We start from the raw sequence: 22263 nt of genomic DNA on the forward strand, positions 1-22263 counted from the left end.
ATTTGCACAGAAACGTCCTTTAATCATAGAAAGCGATGCACATTTGACACTGAACCTGTGAATTCTGATGAATTATAAGCTTCTCCAAGTTTGTAGTTTTAATGAAGACTCATTTACACCACAACCTTGTTCAACTCATCACCACACACATTTTTTAAAAGTTTAGTCCAGCGTACACCATTTATTTTACACATATTATTCCACCCAACGTTACATGCACGTACACACATCCTTCTGGCGCTTCTGTGAAACTAGATAACACTGCAGCCACCGTCACAACAGAATCATATGAAGGGAAATAGTTTGAACACTTGAACAGTTAAAGTTTGCTTTAGGTGCCCGGTAACATGACATTTTATCCAGAAAAAAGTTGTTTGGTTGCTGAGCTCCCAACAACAACAACAACAACAACAACAACAACAACAACAACAACAACACATCTAATTCTACTATTACTTGTACAGTGGTTTGATAGCACCTGATACGGTTATAGAAGTCCATTTAGTGTGTGTATGTTATTTCAATAAGTGAATATATTGTACAGCAGTTAGTTATGAAGCCCTGAGGTCAGCCATTTAAATTATTTTGATCACATCCACAGATAGTGACTCAGATTATTAAATATCTTTACTGACAACTGTCTCACTCTCCGGTTACAAACAAACACAGACAGACTGTACAGAGATGGCAAACTGGCACATACAGCACACCACGAATATCTGCATTGCACAGTGAGGGTGATTTATTTCATGGCATTTTTTTGCAAGATTTTGACAAGTGATTTCGGGACAATCTTTTGACTGACAAAACTGGATGAAAGACAAATATTTTTGTCATGGCGGCTGAGCAGCACTTTGCTCCTTCCCATCTGTCTTTGTTTACTCCCATTTGCACATCTGACATAAACAAATGAGCAACGTGAAAGATGTTAGACTACTCGGCTCTACTCGGAGACAAGGTAGAAAATGGAGAGAAAGAGCTCCATGCTGCTCACACAAGACTCATCAACATAATCATATTGGTGGTGATAATTTGTTTTAAGGCTATATAACCTAGAAACTAGGTTTCTACATACTAGTGTATCAATGTAAACAAAAATAATCTATAATTTCTTCTACCATTATCATGTTTTATGAAACATTATTCAAATTACCCTATTTATAAATAGGTTTTATTTGGACAACTGTGTTTTTGAAATGTGTTAAAATATCATATTAAAGGGTGTAGTTTGACTCCAGTGGCACCAATTATGTGAAATAGGACTTGAGTTGAAACATTACAGCAACAAGGGCATAAAACATGTTCAGCTATTAAAACTCTACTGCGGAAGTGAAAGATTTGTTTCTCTAGTTTCTATATTTCACACTATGCAGGACAGTCTTTTGACCATATTCATTTCAACAAAAAAAACTAAACTGTTCTAATCATTCATATCAACTCTATTTCACGACATCAACACTGAACCTCCGTAATGAGGGGAAAAAGTTAGGGAAAAGGCACTATAGAAATATCAGATTCATGGCTGATCAATAGAGCCGTCTGGACAGAATAATCCCTTCAGGTATCAACCTGAGAGTTCAAAATGAAGACATGTTTGATCTATAATATGCTCTAAAACGCAACCCTCTTCTGAACTAAATGAAACTAAAACATTACGGGGGAGGATCCTCGGCCCTTCTCTTCTGATTGATGGTAAAAATGTGCTCTCAGTCAGAAATTTTATAATTTGGGCAGAAAAACCTTGAAAATACTTCCCTTTCTCTCCCTCTCACACTCATCATGTGTTGCCGAGTAACCATTGCCTCTCACAATACTTGGTGCATAATTCCTTCTTATTTTTGCTCTGAGCCGAGCGATATAAGCAGTACAGAAAACCTCAATGGATGTCCCACATCTCAAGGTGTGGCACAAATATGTGCCTTCACCATTTTGTGACGCAGTCTGAAGGTTATTTAGCTTCGAACAGCTGGATTTAAATCATTTTCAACCTGCCCCGTGTATTTCTGCTTCATACTCGACCACAACGTGCATCATTGCCTTCCGAGGTGGAGGAGAATAAATCGTCTCCACTGCCCTTTATAAGATGGATTTTTTTCACCCCTGTATGAGTGTTAAATGTTGATGTAAACAGGTGGAATCGAATGGAAGCAATCCAACACCATTTTAAAAAGTAGAGTATCCTGACCTCCAGTAGGTTACCATCTCACCTTGCTGCTACACTCCAGGGTGTGCCAGTAGATCACCTGTGTTTTTTTACAATGTTTTTTTTCGCCAAGTCTGTCCTGTGATTGGCCGTTTGGTTTATTTTGCTCACAGGAGAAGTTTGCTTTCAGGGGTGTCCATCAGAAAGGCTTCATTTGAACCCAAACCATGATCATTTCCTAAACCTAGCAAGCCAGCTACTAAATGAGTAAGCTTTAACAACGCCATCCATCTTTACATGCAGTCTCCGTTCTCGTCACCGCGTATAAAGAACATTGCTATCGCCGGATCATTCGCCAATCGCAGCACAGTCGGGCACGACTGGACGAAACACTCTTGGGAAAATGAAATAATGCGTGTATATCTCAAATGGCTACAGCTTATGACCCAATTCATTTCACATCAAATGTGTGTGTTAGTCAATTATAGTCAATATTGAACGTTAAAATCACAAGTTGACGTGACGTGACAGGGTGTTAACATTGCTACTTTGAGGTGAACATTAATGAAACACATTTTGACACGGGCCACAGTGACAACAACAATGCTTTGGATTAGTGAAAAAGTTAAAAAAATCACAATCTTGAGTCTCAGTGACAGAGTGATTATGGTCACACACTTAGTGCAGTAATTTGTAAACAAAATATACACATACATACTGTACCTTGTACTCCAAATCTACAGTGGAAATATTTTCTGTTTTGGTTATAGTCATTACTTTTCCATCTTATTTCATTGGCATTTTTTTGTTTTTATACAATCCATTTAATTTATCTACCTATATTTACAGAACTTATTAATTTATTCCCATATTTTTTTCCGAGAACAGTGTCATTGGGTTCAAAACTAAAAGCATTATCTAGTCGACGTGTTGCTAATTTAACAACGCTTCTCAAAGTGCGAGACCGTGATGAGAGAAAGTGCATGAGTCCTGCCAGCTTGAAGACCACCGCCATCGTCCTGTAATAGATCGCGCCATGCGCCATGCGCCATGCGGGTTGAGCAAGAACACATCAAAACCTTTCACTTAAGAAAACGTGACGGGATTCCAGCACGACACTAACATGTTGACTGCATACCATGTGAAGCCGAGCAAAGTGGACTCAGTGGATTCTGGATAAAGCTACAGACAGCAGTGTGGTCGGCAGACAGAAGGAGCGTTTTAATCAGATTAATGCCTCTGCACTCACACTTCCATTGGCTGGGCGACAGGTGGTCTAAATATGTTACTTGGCGAGACATTTGCCATTTCAGGCGAGATGGCATTATGTGATTTATCATAAAAAACATGTATAATAGACGGTAATATCTCTTTCAAAAGTCCTCACTAATAGAAATAATCCAGTTATTTGTCACTTTCTGGACTTCCTGATGATATTTGGGCCCCAAAGCCCCAAAGCCTTGTCTACATTAAGATGTGTTGCAACATTTTATAAGCCACCAGTGAGTACGTTTTTTCTTCTTGTACCAAATCTTGCCGAGCAATATTTTTCCAATTCCCTGCCATCTTTCCCACGAGATTGCTTACATTCAATTAAGGATACTTTGAACTTGTTGTGCCCTGCAAAGCCCAGTTAAATACAAGAGGAGATAACTGCGAAGTATAGTTATAATAGTTAACTGTGAGAATAGACAAATAGGATGAGTTTATCCACCTTTGGCATTGGGCATTTATTGTTTGATTCTTTTTTTTTTTCCACAAAATTTATGTTTTTGTCTGAGCTCTTTTCACAATTTTGAAATACTTGAATTAAGATTAAACAGTTGTGTGGTTGTTACTTCAAGTTGTCATTCAAAGAGTTTTAAATGTTTTGTTTAAGTCTTCAGAAATAAAACCTAAGAACGTTTTTCCCTTCCAAACTTTAAATTGTAACTTTTTTTAATAAAAAGTTAAAATAAATTCCTTTTTTGGCTCTATTGAATTGGGAGCCTGTGAGTTGGTGGCACACTGCTGTGTGTGGCTTTACGTCAGCTGACAGTCTTCCTCTACTGAATACAGTATGCAGCAACACGACACATCTGGGTCACAATAGCCATACAGTTACGTCCCCAGGCTCAACGTTGCACACTCAAATGGCAGTTCCACTTGCTAAACACACACACACACACACACACACACACACACACACACACACACACACACACACTTTCAAAACCCACCCGAAGCGAGAATAATTTTCACACCAAACAAGATGGTTATTCATGCAGCGTGAGAACACACCTGGTTGTCCTGGTTTTACTAAGCTTGTGTTACAGGCTCACAGGTGTTTTTGCAGCGTGGAGATATCGAGCTACTTGTCGCCTTTTGGCCTGACGAGTACAAGTTTAAACACTCACATGGGAGAGTCAGGCTGATGTCAACACCTTCACTCTTTGATAAGGGTTGAGACTTGAAGCTGACATCATTCAACGGTAAATTCTTCCCGGCTTCATTGTTCCCGCCTGCGTGTCTGCTTGTGAAAGAGCTCCTGCTGACAAATCCTTAGTAAATCTATGTGGTTGGACGTTGCAGCTGAGGCATGTGAACTGTCCCATGGCTCGAGATTCTCTACTGTGTGGAGTGCAGTCGTGTGTTCAGGAATATTTACAGTACCATGGAAAACAACTAGAGGAAGAGAAACACAGGCTTGGCACTGCTTCATTATAATACACAGACTGCAGTGTCTATACAACCGTAATGAAGTGTACATCTGTGGGAATTGTGTTTGTGTGTGAGTGTGTGTGTGTGTGCTGTGTTTGGCGTCGTCGTCATCGTCGTCCTCCTCCTCCTTCTCCTCCTCCTCCTCCTTCTCCTCCTCACTGTGTGGGGGAGCAGTCGTCTAAATCCAGCAGCTCTTTGACCAGTCTTTCTCCAAACTGCACTCGGCTGTATCGCTTGACTGTGTAGACGTCAGACATCTTGTAGAGGATGTACGCGTTGTTGATGGCGATGCTGATGCTCAACCAGAACACCTGCTGCCAGGTCTTGTTGGGCTTGTGGAAGATAAAGTACCTGCGGGAGGAAAATAGCGAAAGCAGGTTAAAGATACTAATTTTATCGCCTCGAGCCAACGTGCTATGTTGTACATACTTGCTGTACTTGTCGTCATATTTGCAGATGTAGCTGAGGTGCGCCGCAAAGGCCTCGACAGCCAAGGGACATGGGATCTCCCCACTTTTCCTCTTAATGATGATACCTGCCACACACACACATACATACCAGAAAAGTGAGAGACAGCAGAGACGCCACTGAAGGGACTCCATTTTTCCAGATTATGTGGTCAACCGGGCCAACAACCAGACAAGGGAGAGGAAAAGGAGCGCTCCTTTACATGAGGGAGGCTGCTCAGGTGCGTCTTGTTATCATTTATAATTTAGCAGGCCTATTCTTTGCCAACTGCAGGGCTGCTTTGCTAATTAGTCTTTTCTACAGCAAACACTTAGACTAGTCACAGCTGGAGATGCACAGGTAATGACATTATCGACCGTTTCGTTCCATTTAATTAACAGTCGACCGTGAGCCAGCACGCACAATATCCTGAAATAGATACATGGACATGGAAATGCAGCCATTATTAATGTTAGCAGTTAAACATGTGTAACTAAAAACATGCTTCACTTTCTGGCTGGTCTTTGATTCTTAACCAAGAAAACTTCTCAGCTGTTCTGGGAGTAGTTTTGGGCAAGATATGCATGATGCAATTGCAGAATTATGCTCCATTTTATAACTGCAACACCTAGGTAAAATAAATCCAGACTGTTATCATATAAAATGTTATCATATAAAATGCTTGCATCAACGTTGAGTTGATCATATACCAATCCCTAATCATGAAAATCAATATGGGATAAAAACTATTGAACTGATCCGGTACTTTGCTTCCACATTCTTCATTCAAAGAGCTCACACACACTGCACAACTGAGTTTAAACCGAACAAAACTGTTTCAAGGAGAGTGGATTACGCTTTGAGAGAAGTGGAATATCATGATCCTGCCGCCTCCTGGAAATGGATTATCATGGATTAGAAGCTCTCATTGATTTTTCCTGACACAAATGCTTAACGATGTGCCAATTTCACCTGATGGTAACATCCAGAAACGACAGTCAAGCTGATGTTATTATTGTCAGGTTCATGACTTTTAAAAAATCATGGCACATTTGTGGTTTCCTTGAATTACAAATAAATGCATTTTGTGCAGCATTGCATATTATGTGCACCGTCTTCTCCAAATATTAATGATTCAACAAGACAAATCTACTTTCAGAGTTTGAGTTCTGGGTGCCTCCGCCACGTTTACCTCGTTTTGTTGGGGAATAACCGTTGGTGAGGAACCTGAAGTGTCCCTTGTTGTACCAGCTGATCAGTGACATGCTGCCTTTCATCATCACTCGTGATTGGCCGCGCTGCGCTGGCGTGGAGCTGCAGACCAGCATGCTTTGTGGTAAGCCTGTACAGTCGCTCTTCCTGGTGCTCAGCAGACCACAACAGTAGATATCTGGAGACGCCATGAATACAAAGACATGTTGGCATTTGTATGAATACCTCTGATGTGAGGAAATATACTGATTAGTTGATCGACAGAGAAATAATTGACAATTAGTTTATCAGTGAATAATGAATGAGTTTTGGAGTGTTGGCTGAACAAAACAAGTAATTTGATGACATCACCTTGGGCCTCAGGAGATTGTGAAGGCTATTTTCTTTTGTGTTCTCTAATGTTTCAAAGAGCAAACTATTATTTGAAAAGTGTATTGATAATCGTTAGTTGCAGTCCTAGTTTCATCCATTCCTGCAGTAACTCCTAAGAGTTTAATGTGCTTCTCAAGCATTCTGCCAAAACTCACCGAACAAAATACTGTAGAACGTTTATCTCTCTCACAGCTGCCCCACTTTTTCTTTTTCTTCTTCTTCTTCTTCTTCTTCTTCTTCTTCTTCTTCTTCTTCTTCTTCTTCTTCTTCTTCTTCTTCTTCTTCTTCTTCTTCTTCTTCTTCTTCTTCTTCTTCTTCTTCTTCTTCTTCTTCTTCTTCTTCTTCTTCTTCTTCTTCTTCTTCTTCTTCTTCTTCTTCTTCTTCTTCTTCTTCTTCTTCTTCTTCTTCTTCTTCTTCTTCTTCTTCTTCTTCTTCTTCTTCTTCTTCTTCTTCTTCTTCTTCTTCTTCTTCTTCTTCTTCTTCTTCTTCTTCTTCTTGTGCCATTTTTGACTTTCCGCCCATTCTATTTCTTTATTCCTTACATGGATGAGCAGCGCCGAAACTATTACGTGGCTGAGTGCTGCTGATTTGTTAATGTTCTCAATTTGGAGAATAATTTATATCTGTGTAATACATGTATGTGTGTGTGTCTGTGTGTGTGTGTGTGTGTGTGTGTGTGTGTGTGTGTGTGTGAGTGTCCACAGTAAGTGCTTCAGAGGTAATTAACTCAGCTAATTAATCCAGTATGATGAATTTGAAAGAAAAATGTCGCGCAATGCCTTTGTGAGCTCAGAACTGAGTTTCTTTTCATCTGAATGCCTCGTGGTAGCTTCGTCCAATTAGGAAGATAGAATATTGATCATATCTCTATATTGCTGGAATTGTTTTGAATTTACTTTGTGTATTGTGGCTCTGCCCGGTTGAGTTTAAAATTGCTTTTCTGTTATTGTTTAGTGAAAGAGAATTTGTGGTGATGATATCATCAAATCGGTTTTGCCGAATATTTTTTCGCTGTTCTCTTGCATCCTTACCTGATTGACTAAATTTGAGCCTTTTATGGAATGAGGACATTGTCCCACATTTGCTATTATTATGAAATAATATAACAGGTCACAGAAGAAGATAAATCAGATGTGACTCACCCGAACCACAACAGGATTATATGCTTTCATAATTAAGTATGCCTTTGGTAAAATGAGCATGAAAATCAGAGCTCTGTGAAAATCTGCTTCAACGATGGATCATCAGCATAAAATATCACAATTTCCAAAACTATTTCCTGCAGAGCAACTTCTGATTAATAATCACATAAGAAGATATATGGGGCATTTGTGTAGGCTATAACAGAAACAGTGAAACAACCAAAACGGTCTGGATTCAAGTATTCTCTTTGTCATGTGTTGCAGTAAATGGCGTTTCTTTCAAGTCGCCACTTTACCTATTGATCTTCGTGCTGAACACTCCCCAATGATTCTTCCATGATTTATTGTGCAAGTCAAAAGGCAATTAAGTCTATCGCGGAGCATCATGAGGCTGGTATGGTCGATGTTGGTTGAAAAGCAGAAAAATACTCATCTTAACAAGTCACTTAGCGTAAGATTAAGTTGTCAAGATGTCGGAGAAGAAATGTGGCAAAACTGCTAATTTCAACAACGTCAAGCTTTGTCTTGAAGACATTTTTATCTTGTTAAAGAAACATTTAAGTTCTTAGCTGAGAATAAAGGGGGAGACACAGAGACGATTACAAGAACAACCCACCCGCCTATGTTTCCATTGACACATGACATGATACTGCTTTTACACATTCCCCATTGGGTTAAAGGTGTTTCCCTCGTGGTGTAAGGACACATGAAGAAAATGAATCATTCGAGTAGAAACTCTAGTGCCGTGAAGTCTCATTTCAACAGATTGTCTTCCTCTCAGTGCTGTTTAGCCCGAAGACGCTATATCGTCACGGCTAAAAAAACTAATAAGACAATAAAAGATGAGGAGGTAAAGCACAATCTGCACAGCAACACTCACACAAAAAAAAAACGTAGTGAGACGACAGAGGAGAAGCAGATGGAAAAAGAAAATGTGTTTTAATGTCGGCAGCAGGACGGAGACAGACCAATAGATTCAATATCTGCCGGTGCAACTTGTTTGTGTACCTTGTTTGCTGAATTCTGTGAAGAGGCCGAGGCTTGTGATGGACGGCCCGGTGAAGATGATGGTGTTCTTGCCAGAGATGTTCTGGCAGAGCTGCTTGGCCACGAGGCTGTGGAGCTGAGGCTTGTTCTTCAAGGCGGCCAGGCCATCTGTGCCCTCCTTCAGATGGACGGAGATCTGCAGAAAGAGAGAAGGGACGTGGAGATAAAACAGATAGAGAACCAGCTCATTATATTTCAGTTCTAAGTACCATTTGGTCTTTTCTACGTAAAAAACAATTCCGCCGTTTTATATAAGTCCAGGCTGCAGATTGTGTGTATTTGAACAAGTAATGATTTTTTCGTAAAAGTCTTTAAATGTGTCCCGAGGTGATGCTAGAGAACAGGCCGTGGAGAAGCTCAAATTAAAACTGGATGAATGCATTTGATAGGTTTCATAGTAAAATGGCAATCATGTGTATGGGAAATATGCCAGTTTAAAATATACAAAAATGTTTGTAAGAACCCGGACCCATTTCTCCTTCAAGGACAATTATGGGGGACATACCACAGATGTAATAGACCACATTTTGAACACATTTCTGACATTGTTTTCAAAATAATGTCAAATATCTGACAGTAGCACCCAATGTTACATATATGTCAATGGTAAACTTTAAATGGTAAACTTTTTGTATTAATGATTTCATTAATAACATTATTTTTTTGTTTACATTTGTTTTAATATGCTTTGAATTGAATAATATAACATATATTAGCTAAATATCATTGAATCAGCCAAATTAACTGAGCAGATAATTATGTTTCTTATGTGTGCATGTGTGTCATATTGATTTGTTGTATATCAGTTTGTTCAAGAAATGTGTTCACAGCAGGTTCAATATAATAAAGGACATATTATGTAAGCATTATCATTCTCAAATGGGTGAATCTTACCTTTAGCAACGAAAAACAAGCTTTTTAAATTGAGCTACTTGTGTGAGATCTCTCACAACCGGGAGCAGCCATCTTGGAAATGTTGTTATGGGAACACAAAAATCACATGACCTGTCACATGACCCACCAAGATGTTCCGTAGGTGTCACTTAAGGACTTCATGAGATGGATAAAGCTGTATAAGGAACCTTCCAGAATATTTAAAGGACGCGTAACACCTGTGTCACGGTGGGTCCTTATGAGGCCCAACTATCAACCGCAACATTGTTTGTGTTTGTACATTCCCTATTTCTTTTTCTCCCCTCATTACCTGCCATCTCTTAATTGTTGATGATCTCATGTGATCTGTAAATGTCATGGTAATCTGCGGAATACGTTTTGATAAATTAGGCCCGAGCTTTTGAAAATGTCCCAAACATATTCTAGGAGCGCCCGCTGGGGCTGCGAGTATGAATATTTCATGACAATCTGGCCAGTTACTGTAGAGATGTATCGCTGTGGATCGAGGCAGACTGAGTGGCCTCTGAGCTCAGCACGCTGCTGCGCGACACCCGAAGAAGAGCTCTGCTTCCAAATAAAGCCATTATCAAATACATACAAGCAGAAATGTGCACCCGCAAAGAGCCACGAGTCCTTCTTCCACTTCTACTCCTGCTGCTGCTCACCAGCTGAACGGCATTAGCCTGATTAGCCAGCATCTACGTCAGACCTTTAGCTATTACACTAAGTGGTCGGTACTACCTCTGTGTGTGTGTGTGTGTGTGTGTGTGTGTGTGTGTGTGTGTGTGTGTGTGTGTGTGTGTGTGTGTGTGTGTGTGTGTGTGTGTGTGTGTGTGTGTGTGTGTGGGGGTGGGGGGGGGGGTGCACTTGCTAATGGAATCTCATTGATCCACTCCATTAACCCGTTTTATTTCTTTTTTTTCCTCCTCTCCCTCGATCCAATTCATTTAAAGATGGCAGATCTGAGACGGTGGGTAAAGAATGAGTGACTGCCAAACGGCCACGGTCGGTGTGGGAATGCTAATGCTGCTGCTCGGTGAAACGGATTGGATAACGGGGCGTGGCTTTTTACAAATGACCAAGAGGCTGCTTGCTGCACGACTCGTTTTGGAAAAATTATGAATTGGTGTTATTTTTTTATTCAAGCCACGATAACAAAAAGAGAGTGAACAGGCAAATTCTGATCGTGGTTGGTCCTCTCTCCACTGATGTAATTCTGGACTACATCCAGGCGACAGAAGGAAACACTTCCCTGGCAGCTCAGTCTTGTGCCTGAGATCTTTTTCCATTTTTCATTTTTTCTCTGCAGTGACACAACTTTTCTTTACAATGTGGTATACTTACATTGCTGTACTTTGTACCAGATTTCTCCAAAAGGCTAAGTTTGTCATTGGGCAGGTCCTTCTCAAACCCGAACAAGAAAATGCTCCAGTGACATAATTGTTTTATTGTTTCTGATGTCAATACTATATACTGTACTGGACTGTGTGTGACTCTATAGGACATTGTAACCTCTTGCTGGTAAGGTTTTTAATGTTTTCTCCTGTGTCTTCTGTAACGGTTCGGGTTGGTCACAAATAGTGGTGTTACACAAGGAACCAGAGGAGTAGGAGGTTGTTAGTGAGCAGCAGCCCTGCCTGCCTGAGATCAGAGCCACTAGTATACTAAAATCTAAAACTACCTCAAAATTCATTCTAAAAATCGAACTTTGCGCTTTATTCGTGTAAAGCCCAACACATATTTTATTTTTCTCTTTGTAGTGCTGGCAAGTAATTGGCTGAATGCAATATGATGCAACATCGACAAGCTGAGAATGAGATTTGAAACTTGGATCAAGATCAAAGTCTCTGATGTTTTTTCAGATTTAAAAAAAGAAACCATGAAGTTTAAAAGCAGCAAATTAAAATACCCTCAACGCGAACACACAAACATGTACTATTTTCTCTCTCTTTTCATCTCTTCACGATACCTGGTTTCCATTCAGATTTCCGATTGCTTATGAGTTATTGTTTACCTGACAGATGAATCCGGTGGAGGTACACTGTCGTACCCAGAGGCTGAACTTCCTCTTCTTCCTCTTCCTCAGCTCTCTTTCCGTACAGGTGGTGATGAACACCGGATCCTCGTCTATCAAGGGCTCATGAAGAACCTGGAGACACACACAGGCAATGGAACTGTACCTGTGAGTTTGTCTCCATGGAGATTTATATAACAGTGTCACAACAAGAAAAGTACACAATGTGTTCCTGGAATAATAGCTGGCCTTGACAAAGGAGAACAAAAAAGTATTTGAGTGAGGCGTAAGAGTGAGGTTGTGTATGATGTAACATCACAGCTCGGGGTTGGAGAGAGAACGCAGCCAATTGTAGATCCTCACAAGCCTGCGATACTGCAGAGAGAACAAAAACACACTTTCCTCGGCAGAAACCCACTCTCAACTGTGCAGAGCGGTCTTAAAAAAGACTTCTTTTGCATTTATCTCGTCCAGTATTTCTCTTTGTCTGTCTACATCTTTCCATAACCACTAAACAACTAAATAAACACAATTAAAGACAGTACTTTGATGGTCTGTGCTTGAGTATTTTAGCTTCAGAATAAAAATCGAAATAGACATGACTGGTGGAAAAATCTCAAAGAAGTTATCTGCTGCATGGTGCAAATTAATCAAAATTAAGATACAATGAAAAAAATAATTATATAAAATGATAATAGAGACACACAGTTTCAAACTATTTCCATGCCTCTTCTTCCTTTTAAAACAAGCTGAATAAAGCTGAAACAATGAGGGAATTAATCAGTTAGTTGACCATTTTAAGTAATCTTAATTCAAGCAAAATAAAATATTATATATAATTTGTTTCACTTTCTCAAATATAAAAAGCTGCTTTTCTTTGTTTTCCATGATAGTAAACTGAATATATTTATGTTTTGTTCCCAAAAAAGTAAAATCAGCCACTTGTTATCAGTCAAACTGATAATAATAATGTCAACATATTTTTCAAAAGTAGGTTAAACTGTGTCATCTGCCTCTTGTTCTTTTATTATTTGGTCTAGTCACTGTCTCTACTAGTTAGGATCAGAATCAGATACTGAGGATGAATTTCCTAACAGGGATTAAATGAAGTATTAAAAAACGGACACACGTCCACACATCCAAATACACACACACTGAAAGTTTGAGAACAAACAGAACATTCACGCACAAAACCAAATATTATCTCACCCTTCCTTGGACGATTACACAAGCCTGGTACAATTATCTATTCATATTTTCCAGAGATGCTTTCAGCCACAAACAACACATATTTGCATTTCAAATGCTTCTCGGCTTTCCCTTCCTCCGGTGCCTTCTCCTCCCGCTCCATCATGATTTGACTAAAGCTGAAGTGAGAGTGACCGGCAGCTCTTTTCTGCTCGAGGACAAAGAGCAACAAGTCATTTCCAAGTCAAATGGGGAGTTATGGATTACACAAGAGAAAGATTAATCAGGATATAGCCTCCGGATGGACGACATCAACCAAACCACATGAAGGCCTTTTAAGAAATATCTCATCCTGTGGCTGCCACATTAGCACAGCTGCAGCTACTGAGCACGTTTCTCTTGGTGACCAGATATTTCTCTACATCTTATTGTAACAGCTGAAAACAAGTGCTTCAAGTTATCAAATCATTTTAACAGGTTCACTGATCCTGTATTGTACTAAGAAAGGAGAAATATCATATCATATCAAATATTATATATAGAATAAAAGTATTACAAAATGTTGATAGAGCAGTTCCCTCTCTTTGATAATTTCCCTTCAATTAAAAATATACTGAATTGATTTGTTGATTGATTATTATTCTTTTGATTTGACACTATTTTCATAATGAAATAGGTCATTTAAAAAAAATACCCAAACCCTCTTGATACAGCCTCTTTAATGGGAAATGTGTGGTTTTCTTCCATAATATCAAACTAAATAATGTTGGGTTTTGGACTGTGACATATTGGATTAAATATTTAATGATATTGAATGAAAATTGATTCATCAAGGAAATAAACAACAGATTAATTAAAACTCAAAACAGTTCTCGCCCGCCATCAGTGTCAGTCATTCAATGCCTAGATTACTTTTCCATTATCTGTGAAGAAACCATTTTTAGTCTCCGCCACTCTCACTATCTGGACCCACTCGCTGCCCATGGCACAAAAAACCAACAGATAAAACCAACTGGCCTAGATACACATGCGCCGCACACAGATGCTGTCTGATAGACGGTCTGCCCTCGCCGTCTCAGTTTAGTCGCTTTTACAGCAAAGTGGATAGAGGGCACAAATGTCAAGCCCTTCATTTCTCCACAATGAAATAAACTCATCAACATTTACACTTAAGCTTTATTGACCGTGAAATGCTGTAATGACATGTGCTGAATGAGATGTGGATGATATATGAGGGGGGGGGGGCTGTTAAGAGCCTGTATTCCCAAAAAGCATCACAGCACTAACATCCTCTTTCACAATAAAGATGATGCCAAAGCACTTAGACTGCAGAAATTCCCAGAAATGTATTAATTTGTAAGTGTGTGCAGGGGATCCCACAGGAATATGATTCCTTGGCTATAACCAGAATCTGAATAACTCAGTGTATTTGTTATGATTATGGAAGCATGTGAAGCTGAATTAGAAAAGTCCTTAAATGAAGTGGAAGCAACCTCATGTTCTGACTTTTATGGCAACCATTTTCACGAGTAAGTGGTAAATAAAAATGTAATAACTTGGGACAATCAGGAGCAAATTACATGCTGTGTTCTCTTTTCCTTCTGCGAATTGCCACAACCCTCTGTTATTCTACTTTTGCTATTAATCACACACAGTATAAGATGTCTTTCATCAGGAAGTAAACAAGGTTGAGTGAGGAGCCCTTTGTATTGTTTTCTTACAGGAATCAAGCTGAACAAAAGCACAACACTGATATAGAAATTATAATTTGATTTAACAGATACTACTTTGATCATGCTGTTTAGTCGCTGCTCCTTTAGCATCTGTAGTGCTGATGTATATCTCGAGAAGAAAGTAAAGCAGGAGTTGACTAAACTCCAGCCCACCCGAAATAGATTTTCCAGGCAGGCGCTCCCTTGCCCCAGTTGCATAAATGTGGCTCTAATACATGTCAATGAAAACAAGTTGAAATGAGGCCTCTGGAAGGATGGTCTGGTAAAGTTATCAAATACTTGCTGTCAGGATGGTGTTCAAACTGCGACTCCCTGCCAAGATATTTGAATGGTTTGCTCTACCTCAGGAGCTTATTTTCTTTACATTCTTATTTTACAAGCTTAACAGGGAACTCCTTAGCTTCTGTATTAAAAGTGCATGCTATATTTTAAAGTGAACACGCGGTGCTAACCAGAAAACAGTGATATTAACAAATGTTGCATCAATTATGTCTTAAATTAAATCCAAAATGTCTCTGAATATTTATTCTGTCGTTTGCCAACTGGAGCAGTTCATACTCGTCACATTTCGACGGTGCATTATTAAAGAGAGATAATAAACTCAACTATGCTATAGATTTATAGGATGCTTTCGGGAGACTCAGGCCCGCAGCAGAGTGCACACACCTGCGTCTGTGAAGGTCTGAAGGTGCAGCTGAACGACTGCTGCAGCATGTCCAGGAAGGGCTGGATCTTGTACAGGCCCTGGTTGCTTCCCTGTGATGGCCGGAAAGCCACAATGTGGAAGTACTTGAGGATCTTTTCAAAGCGCGCCTGGCTCATCTTCAGCGCGATGCTCCGGTTACTGAAGAAGCCCGAGCTCCATATGCTGAGCACGGACTCACAGCGCTGCACGCTGGTGGAGGTGACAAAGCCCAGGAAGGCCTTCATCTCCTGGGCTGTGACGGGGCGCCAGCCTTCGTCGGACCCAAAGCGCTCCTGGAACTTCTTGGCATACATGTTGGTCTGGGTGACCATGTTTTGGATGCAATTGTCAGGGACGAAGAGCTGGAAGAAGTCCAAGGCTGTGGCGGTGGCCGGCATCTTCTGAGCAGGGCCTGAATCAGGACAGGAAGGGAAAAAAAAAAACATGTCTGATAGAGGAAGATAGACTAATTGACAGATAGAGAATCCCATGTGGGCGAACTCAGTCACAACTGTCACTTAACCCCAGATTTTAAACTTTGGACCAATGCCACCAAATTGACTGACTGAATAAAAGGTTCTCTTTTGACTCTGTGAGACACGATAAAATTAGATTTTGTTGAGCTGCCACTGTCAAGGCTGTGTGGGATGGATGCATACGAACTGTTTCTTGCTTTCATAAACTACACTGTCATCTCATAAGAAGTGAGGACACTGAGAGAACACTCGTTAATATACTGTAGGTAGTCTTGCATTGTATCACATCGTCAGAAGAACACGTACATGCCCATGAAATCGCTGCGTTGGTTCATGAATCAGCCACAGAAATGTCACAAGCCCAGGGCAGCTGTTGGATCATTTACACAACATGACAGCCACCACACGGTGATCCCTGTCACAGCGTGGCGTTTCTACGCTTGCCGAAGGTTTCGGTGTCTCATTGCTTTAGTGTTATGGAAGGCATTGAGTCAAAGTCTTGTTCTGATAGTCGGGTCAGGAGGGGAGCCTTGAAAGAAAGGCGTGTGAAGTCACGATGTCAGTGAAGCATCAGCTGATGAGAACGTTGGCCTTCTTTTTAAAACCCAAATAATCCCTGCAACTAAACCTGTTGCACACCCGTAGAGTATGCACGCACACCTTAAAGTAACGGACAAACAGTTAAATAGTTATCTTAAAGTAAAGGGTAAACAGCTGAAGATAATAAATACACATTGAATTAAGCTTAAAGTAAAAAAAATGAATATACGATTAGTTACAAGCATAAAGCACGTCAAACGTTTCCAATCCAGCTATTTTCCCTCTTTCATATATACCATAATCCACCAGTTTACCTCCTATTTAAAAGCTCTCTGTCAGAAAGCTTTTAGGTATTGCATTGAAGCCACGCAATCAATACACAGTGCAGTGACTGGCTTGATGTATTTTCTCTAGTAAATTAGAGATTTTCTCTAAGGTTGTTGAATACGTGAGAGGCAATTTAGACGTTACGCAGAACAACTTCAGGCTGAATTAAACAACACAATCTCATTATCTCTGAACAGAGTAGAACAAGGTTTGTACTCTCTCTCGCCTCTCCAGTCCTGAGTGGTTGCAACCTCTTGTATTGCTGATTTAAAGATAACATGCACAAGGCTTAGACCTAAATGTTACATCATGTGGAGGAAACGAGAAGAGGAGAAAAAGACCAGCAGGCCCACAGAGTTGGTGCTTGCGGTGGCCAAGACAGCAGAAGTAGCCGCCGGGCACGGCTCGAAATCCACTGGATTGCATTCCACTAGATATGAAAGCTGAATGTAAAATCCAGCATGACTTCCTCAGAGCGAGCCATTCCTCCATAAAAAAACATTTGACATTCAGGAGTAAAGTCTACCGAGATAAAATGACTCACGTCAGCTCATCTCAAGAGAAAGCCAAAAATACAACCTGAGTAAGAACTCTTTTTATGGATAATGGGATTGTTTCAATCTATTTCCTCCATAGATCTTCTTTATACATCCCTGCCTGCCGATCTCCAATCCAGCCAACATCATGCTGATAAAACTTGGATTAAACATTTACATCATTCTTTCTCCAGACTACTAATATTAGCTAATGTTTCTCAACAAGGGAAGCATTGAGATATCAATTTCCCACCTTGCGATTAAAAAACTCCACCAACGTTGCACCTACAGAGAGGAGTGTGATCCCTCATGATTATCTGCTGTAGTATTTATATTGGCGAGCATCTGGCTGGCAAAACTTTTATAGCCATGTATTTAAGAATGAGAGATTACCGTGTAGTTGAGTTGGATAAACCCTTCATATAGACAAAACATGCTTTAGCCTCTGTTTTTGGCAAAATAACAGAAAGAGAACATGCGTTTGAGAAATGCCAGGGCAATATGCTGAAATAGACCACCATATTAATAGGAATATGTTTAATGGCGATACACAGTATTTCATATCTAGAGTGGAGGGCAAATCCCATATACAATGATCTGTGTTCTGCTGAGTTGCATTACATCACAAACAGGTCTTCACATGTGTGAAACAAAGACTTTGACAACTCATTTTGTTAGTTTTGTGTTATGAATCATTCATTTTAATAACGGAAATGTGTTAAATAGTCACGCAAGGATTCTAATCTGTATAATTTTCTTTAGTATTGTACAGCACTGTGATCATTTAAGCATTTCCCATAAAAATAGCTTGAAAATAGTGTGGCGTATAGATGATTAAAAGAAATCAAATGGCTATTTAATGTAAGTAAATCTAATCTCACTAGCCTTTATCACAATTTCTCCAGTATTACAGCAGTGCATGTATTGTCAGTGATATGTGAATTTTGTTATAAATAATACAAACATGAACAAATTTGTCCTGTGTTTTTTACTTTTTGCAGTATTAGTTATTACTATTACAATACAATCCCACTGTAAATCAATAGACCAAATTCCTGTGTCATGCATAACATCTTGTTTGTATTACATGCTATTTATAGATTATTCTATTTCATTTAGTATTTTTATCTTTGCATAATTATAATTAGTATTATTATATATTGAATTCAATTTGTCTTTTGTTTGAGTTTTTTTCTTTGTGAATATTTGGACGTGTGTGTGTTAAAGTATCAGCCATGCATCTCCGCTTGTCAAACAGTAAATGTACCTTACAGTAAGTAGCCTTATATGTGTACCGGTATAAATGCAAATGTCTCTTTGAGTCTGTGTAAGTCTGTGGTTTCTCCAAATGACTCTGCCATGGTGAAACAGGACTGTCAGAAAAACAGGGTCAGGCAGATAAACTAACATATGGAGAGTACCAGTAATCTATTGGACATGCCCAGCAAAGTGAATGAATAAATAGCTCATAATTCCCTTCAACATCACGATAAAGTGGTTACATAATCTGAGATGTGGATACTTGGATAATCCTCAATTTGGTCATGTGCCTGAACCTCTCCAGCTGCAGGGTCCCTCGCTGACATAAAACATCGCCTATAAACGTGACCTCAACTCAACCACATGGTCAATGAAGCAAAACAACTCTTCAAAACCAAGAAGGAGTTGCCTCTGTAACTTTACAAAAACACAATCCAGCGTTTGAGACTTTGTTTGAGGTTGACTCGATGCTATATGACGGCGGCTGATGATTTATGTATGGGGGTGCACAGTCTCCAAGGAGGCGAGCTGTCACATCAGCAGTGTGTCTGTGTCACCGCCATCACAGCAAGACAGTAAGACACAGAGACAGACAGAGAAATGGACAGGGAGACAGACGGGAAGGTGAGAAAAAGACCGCCAGGCAGTTGGGAAGATAGTCAGACAGAGGAATCCTGACATGTCGTAAAAATATCCCCCCATGACGTTTCCACCACGGGCCGACTTGGTGGCTGAAGCAGCGTCTCGTCCCGTGCCATTAAAATGGGAGAAAATGCATCTAGATACGCTGATGCTCAGGGTGCTGTCAATCTGCGCTTTTCGGGCCGATGGTAAAATCAGCGTGCACTCTTGGCCACTTGAGTTCTGAAGTGTGATTATGCTCCATGGCAGTCCTGCTTCCATCCAGTCAGGCAGCTGTTAATCATCTCAACCCTGATGCAAGATGGCGGGGCCAAACCCACACTGTCTGTGCTTGTACAAACAGACAGTAAACGTATCTCGACAAACCACACCGGGCTTTACAAAGCAGACAGACGCACCAGCTGACTCCCAAGCATTGGGCAACAGAGTGAAAAAAAGCACATCAAATAGAGCAGGAAGGAGCAGGATGTGCAGGAAGTACAGAACACCCAGCAACCTCACCTCACCACTTGTGTTTTCACAGCTCAGCTCAATTTGGTTTGCGTTATTTTTGATAAGTAAAATAGGCACCACCCTTCAAACCTAGAACATGAACAGAAGAAAAAAGAGCTGTTTCTTATTTTCTTTGGCGTGCTGCTCAGTAATCCAACAGGCCAACGCCACCACCTTCAGTTTAGGTGCATTCTGTTGAGAATAAAACGTCTCTGTATGTGGATGCTCTTATGTGTGTTTCTATGTTATTTGTGAGCAGCTTGGTCCATATCTAACAGCCATATGCTGGTTCACCTCCTAGGGTGTCACAGTGCATCATGTCACAGTGAACACAGAATGGCATTTCTACCCATCGCTGTTGCCTCAGCTGAGGCAGAAGAGATGGAAGACAGCCCCAAACCGTCAGTACTTAGTGATAGATAAATGGATACAAAACGAAGAAGACACGCAGACTAAAAGCTTGGTACATGGTGGTTAGCAGCATGATCCTGCTTTGGGGCAATAATCACAAAGATAGAAAGACAGTGCAGTTTAACTGTCACAACACACCGACACACACACACCGACCCACACCGACACACACACACACACACACACACACACACACACACACACACACACACACACAGGTTGTGCTACAGAACACCTTTAGCTTGCATCTCATACTAATAGTTATGAGTTCTGTTAATTAACTTGGTGCAGGAGGACAAAGGCCATGAATGCAAGCATGATTGTGTGCATGTATTCTACAGTACGCTATGCTCATTGTAACGTGTGTGTGTGTGTGTGTGTGTGTATATGTGTGTCTAGAACCAGGAGAGACATCATGTCGACTCTCTAAATTGAACAGCGTGTCTTCCTGCCCTGCCCGGAAACATGAACACACACAGGACAGCGTGTGTGCAACAGCTCCAAGCGGTGAGGTATCAAAGGCCAAGCATGTGCCATTAACTGAACAGTGATTAATGATGCAGTGCCATGCTTCTCTCTGTCACTCACTCACTCACTAGGATGCACACACGCGCACACACACACACACACACACACACACACACACACACACACACACACACACACACAAACATGAAACAAGCATCCAGTTGTCTCAAAGCAATGGCCTTTTGTGACCACAGACAGAGCCACAGAAAGAACCTGACTGGCCCTGAAAAGCATACACGTGAACTGCACACGTTCTGCGTGTTTCTATCCAACCACACGCCCGCGCACACACGCGCGCGCGTGCACGCACACACTTGTCCCCCTTTGCACTCGTGACCTCATTCATGTTGCATCGCGTCTCACCATACGTGTCTTTGAACGGCGGCACCGTGACATCCTGCAGAGTCTCCGTCCAGCCCTCCTCCTGTGCCTGACTCCGGGACAGAGCGCCCGGAGGACCGGCTCCGCTGTTCCCGGTGCTCTCCTTATCGCCCCGTTTGTGGTGGTGGTTCTGCTGCGGCTGCGGCTGCGGCTGCTCCTCCTCGCCCACCTCGGCTATGTAGTTGTCGGAGTCGGAGTCTCCGGAGGTGCTGTAGAAGGGATTGTCACTGCTGTCATCGCCGGACTCGCCGAACACGTCGTCGGATATCTGCAGGCTCTCGTACCGGGAGCGGGCCGCTTCCAGGAGAGACAGCGCCTTCCGCCCGCACTCCGCCATCTCTCTCCGTATTGATGCTCTTCTCCCCCTTTTCTCTTTCTCCCCCTTTCCACTACGGCTAGTGGCGTGCAAGTGGTCACGATGTTGCAAGAGCAGGGACGTGTTTGCCTTTAGTGTGGCCGCTTACACTTTTCCCTGTCTTGGGTATGAATGATGATCCTGCAGTGCCAGCCCCCCAGGCTCGGATGCGGAGCCGGGCGGTCCGAAGCGTGAGGATCCGGGGGAGAGCTGTCCGCTTCAAGGGTACTGAAATATTTCCGCCCCCTTGCTCTGCCTACAGCGCTGCAAAATTATCGATAGCTGTGGTTTAGCATCCGGGTTGAGAGACCAGGGATTTCTCCTCAAAGAGAGAAAATAGAGATAGTGGCTGCCCCTGCATCACCTGACACCAGAGCCCTGCCCTGCCGTCCAATAAGATGCATTTCATCATCCAATCTCAGAGAGGAGCGGCTGATGGGAGCTGCTGGAGCTGCAATGTGGAAAAAGTACGATGATTAATGGTAATAGAATATAAGAATACAATGTTAGATACAGGAAGGGATAATATGACTGGATTGAGGTGGTGAAAATATAGACCCCTAAATAAGCAGTAACAAACGATATGATCAACTATATAGTTATGCCTATATGAATGCTTTCTATACCCCTATTTACAAATGAAAAAAAACGCCTTTCACATTAAACAAAATTATCTCACCCAATGGTGCATTTGGTAGTCCTATTCAGGGTTTCTGCATTATCACAATACAGTCCTGT

The 22263-nt window shown here is 41.1% G+C and overlaps 1 protein-coding gene across 1 annotated transcript; it reads right to left on the reverse strand.

Moving 5' to 3' along the window:
- Window positions 1-4: 4 nt before the first annotated feature.
- On the reverse strand, window positions 5-21850 carry pgbd5 (piggyBac transposable element derived 5). Its single transcript, XM_034552643.1, has 7 exons — window positions 21153-21850; window positions 15559-15989; window positions 11972-12106; window positions 9025-9199; window positions 6483-6680; window positions 5273-5378; window positions 5-5194 (listed from the first exon to the last, which is right to left on the reverse strand). Exons 1-7 carry the CDS (start codon window positions 21505-21507, stop codon window positions 4999-5001), a joined length of 1596 nt encoding a protein of 531 aa, XP_034408534.1. The 5' UTR covers window positions 21508-21850; the 3' UTR covers window positions 5-4998.
- Window positions 21851-22263: the final 413 nt, after the last annotated feature.

This window comes from Cyclopterus lumpus, chromosome 15, assembly GCF_009769545.1.
Source record: "Cyclopterus lumpus isolate fCycLum1 chromosome 15, fCycLum1.pri, whole genome shotgun sequence".
Classification (NCBI taxonomy): domain Eukaryota; kingdom Metazoa; phylum Chordata; class Actinopteri; order Perciformes; family Cyclopteridae; genus Cyclopterus; species Cyclopterus lumpus.

What these genes read in the sequence shown, in the direction of transcription:
- pgbd5 (XM_034552643.1), bottom strand. Translation starts at nt 21,507, where the DNA reads ATGGCGGAGTGCGGGCGGAAGGCGCTGTCTCTCCTGGAAGCGGCCCGC. An exon ending in CCACCGGATTCATCTGTCAG is followed by an intron (nt 9,200 to 11,971) that starts GTAAACAATAAC and finishes CTCTTTCTGCAG; the next exon opens with ATCTCCGTCCATCTGAAGGA. An exon ending in CACAGAATTCAGCAAACAAG is followed by an intron (nt 6,681 to 9,024) that starts GTACACAAACAA and finishes TGGCGTCTCCAG; the next exon opens with ATATCTACTGTTGTGGTCTG.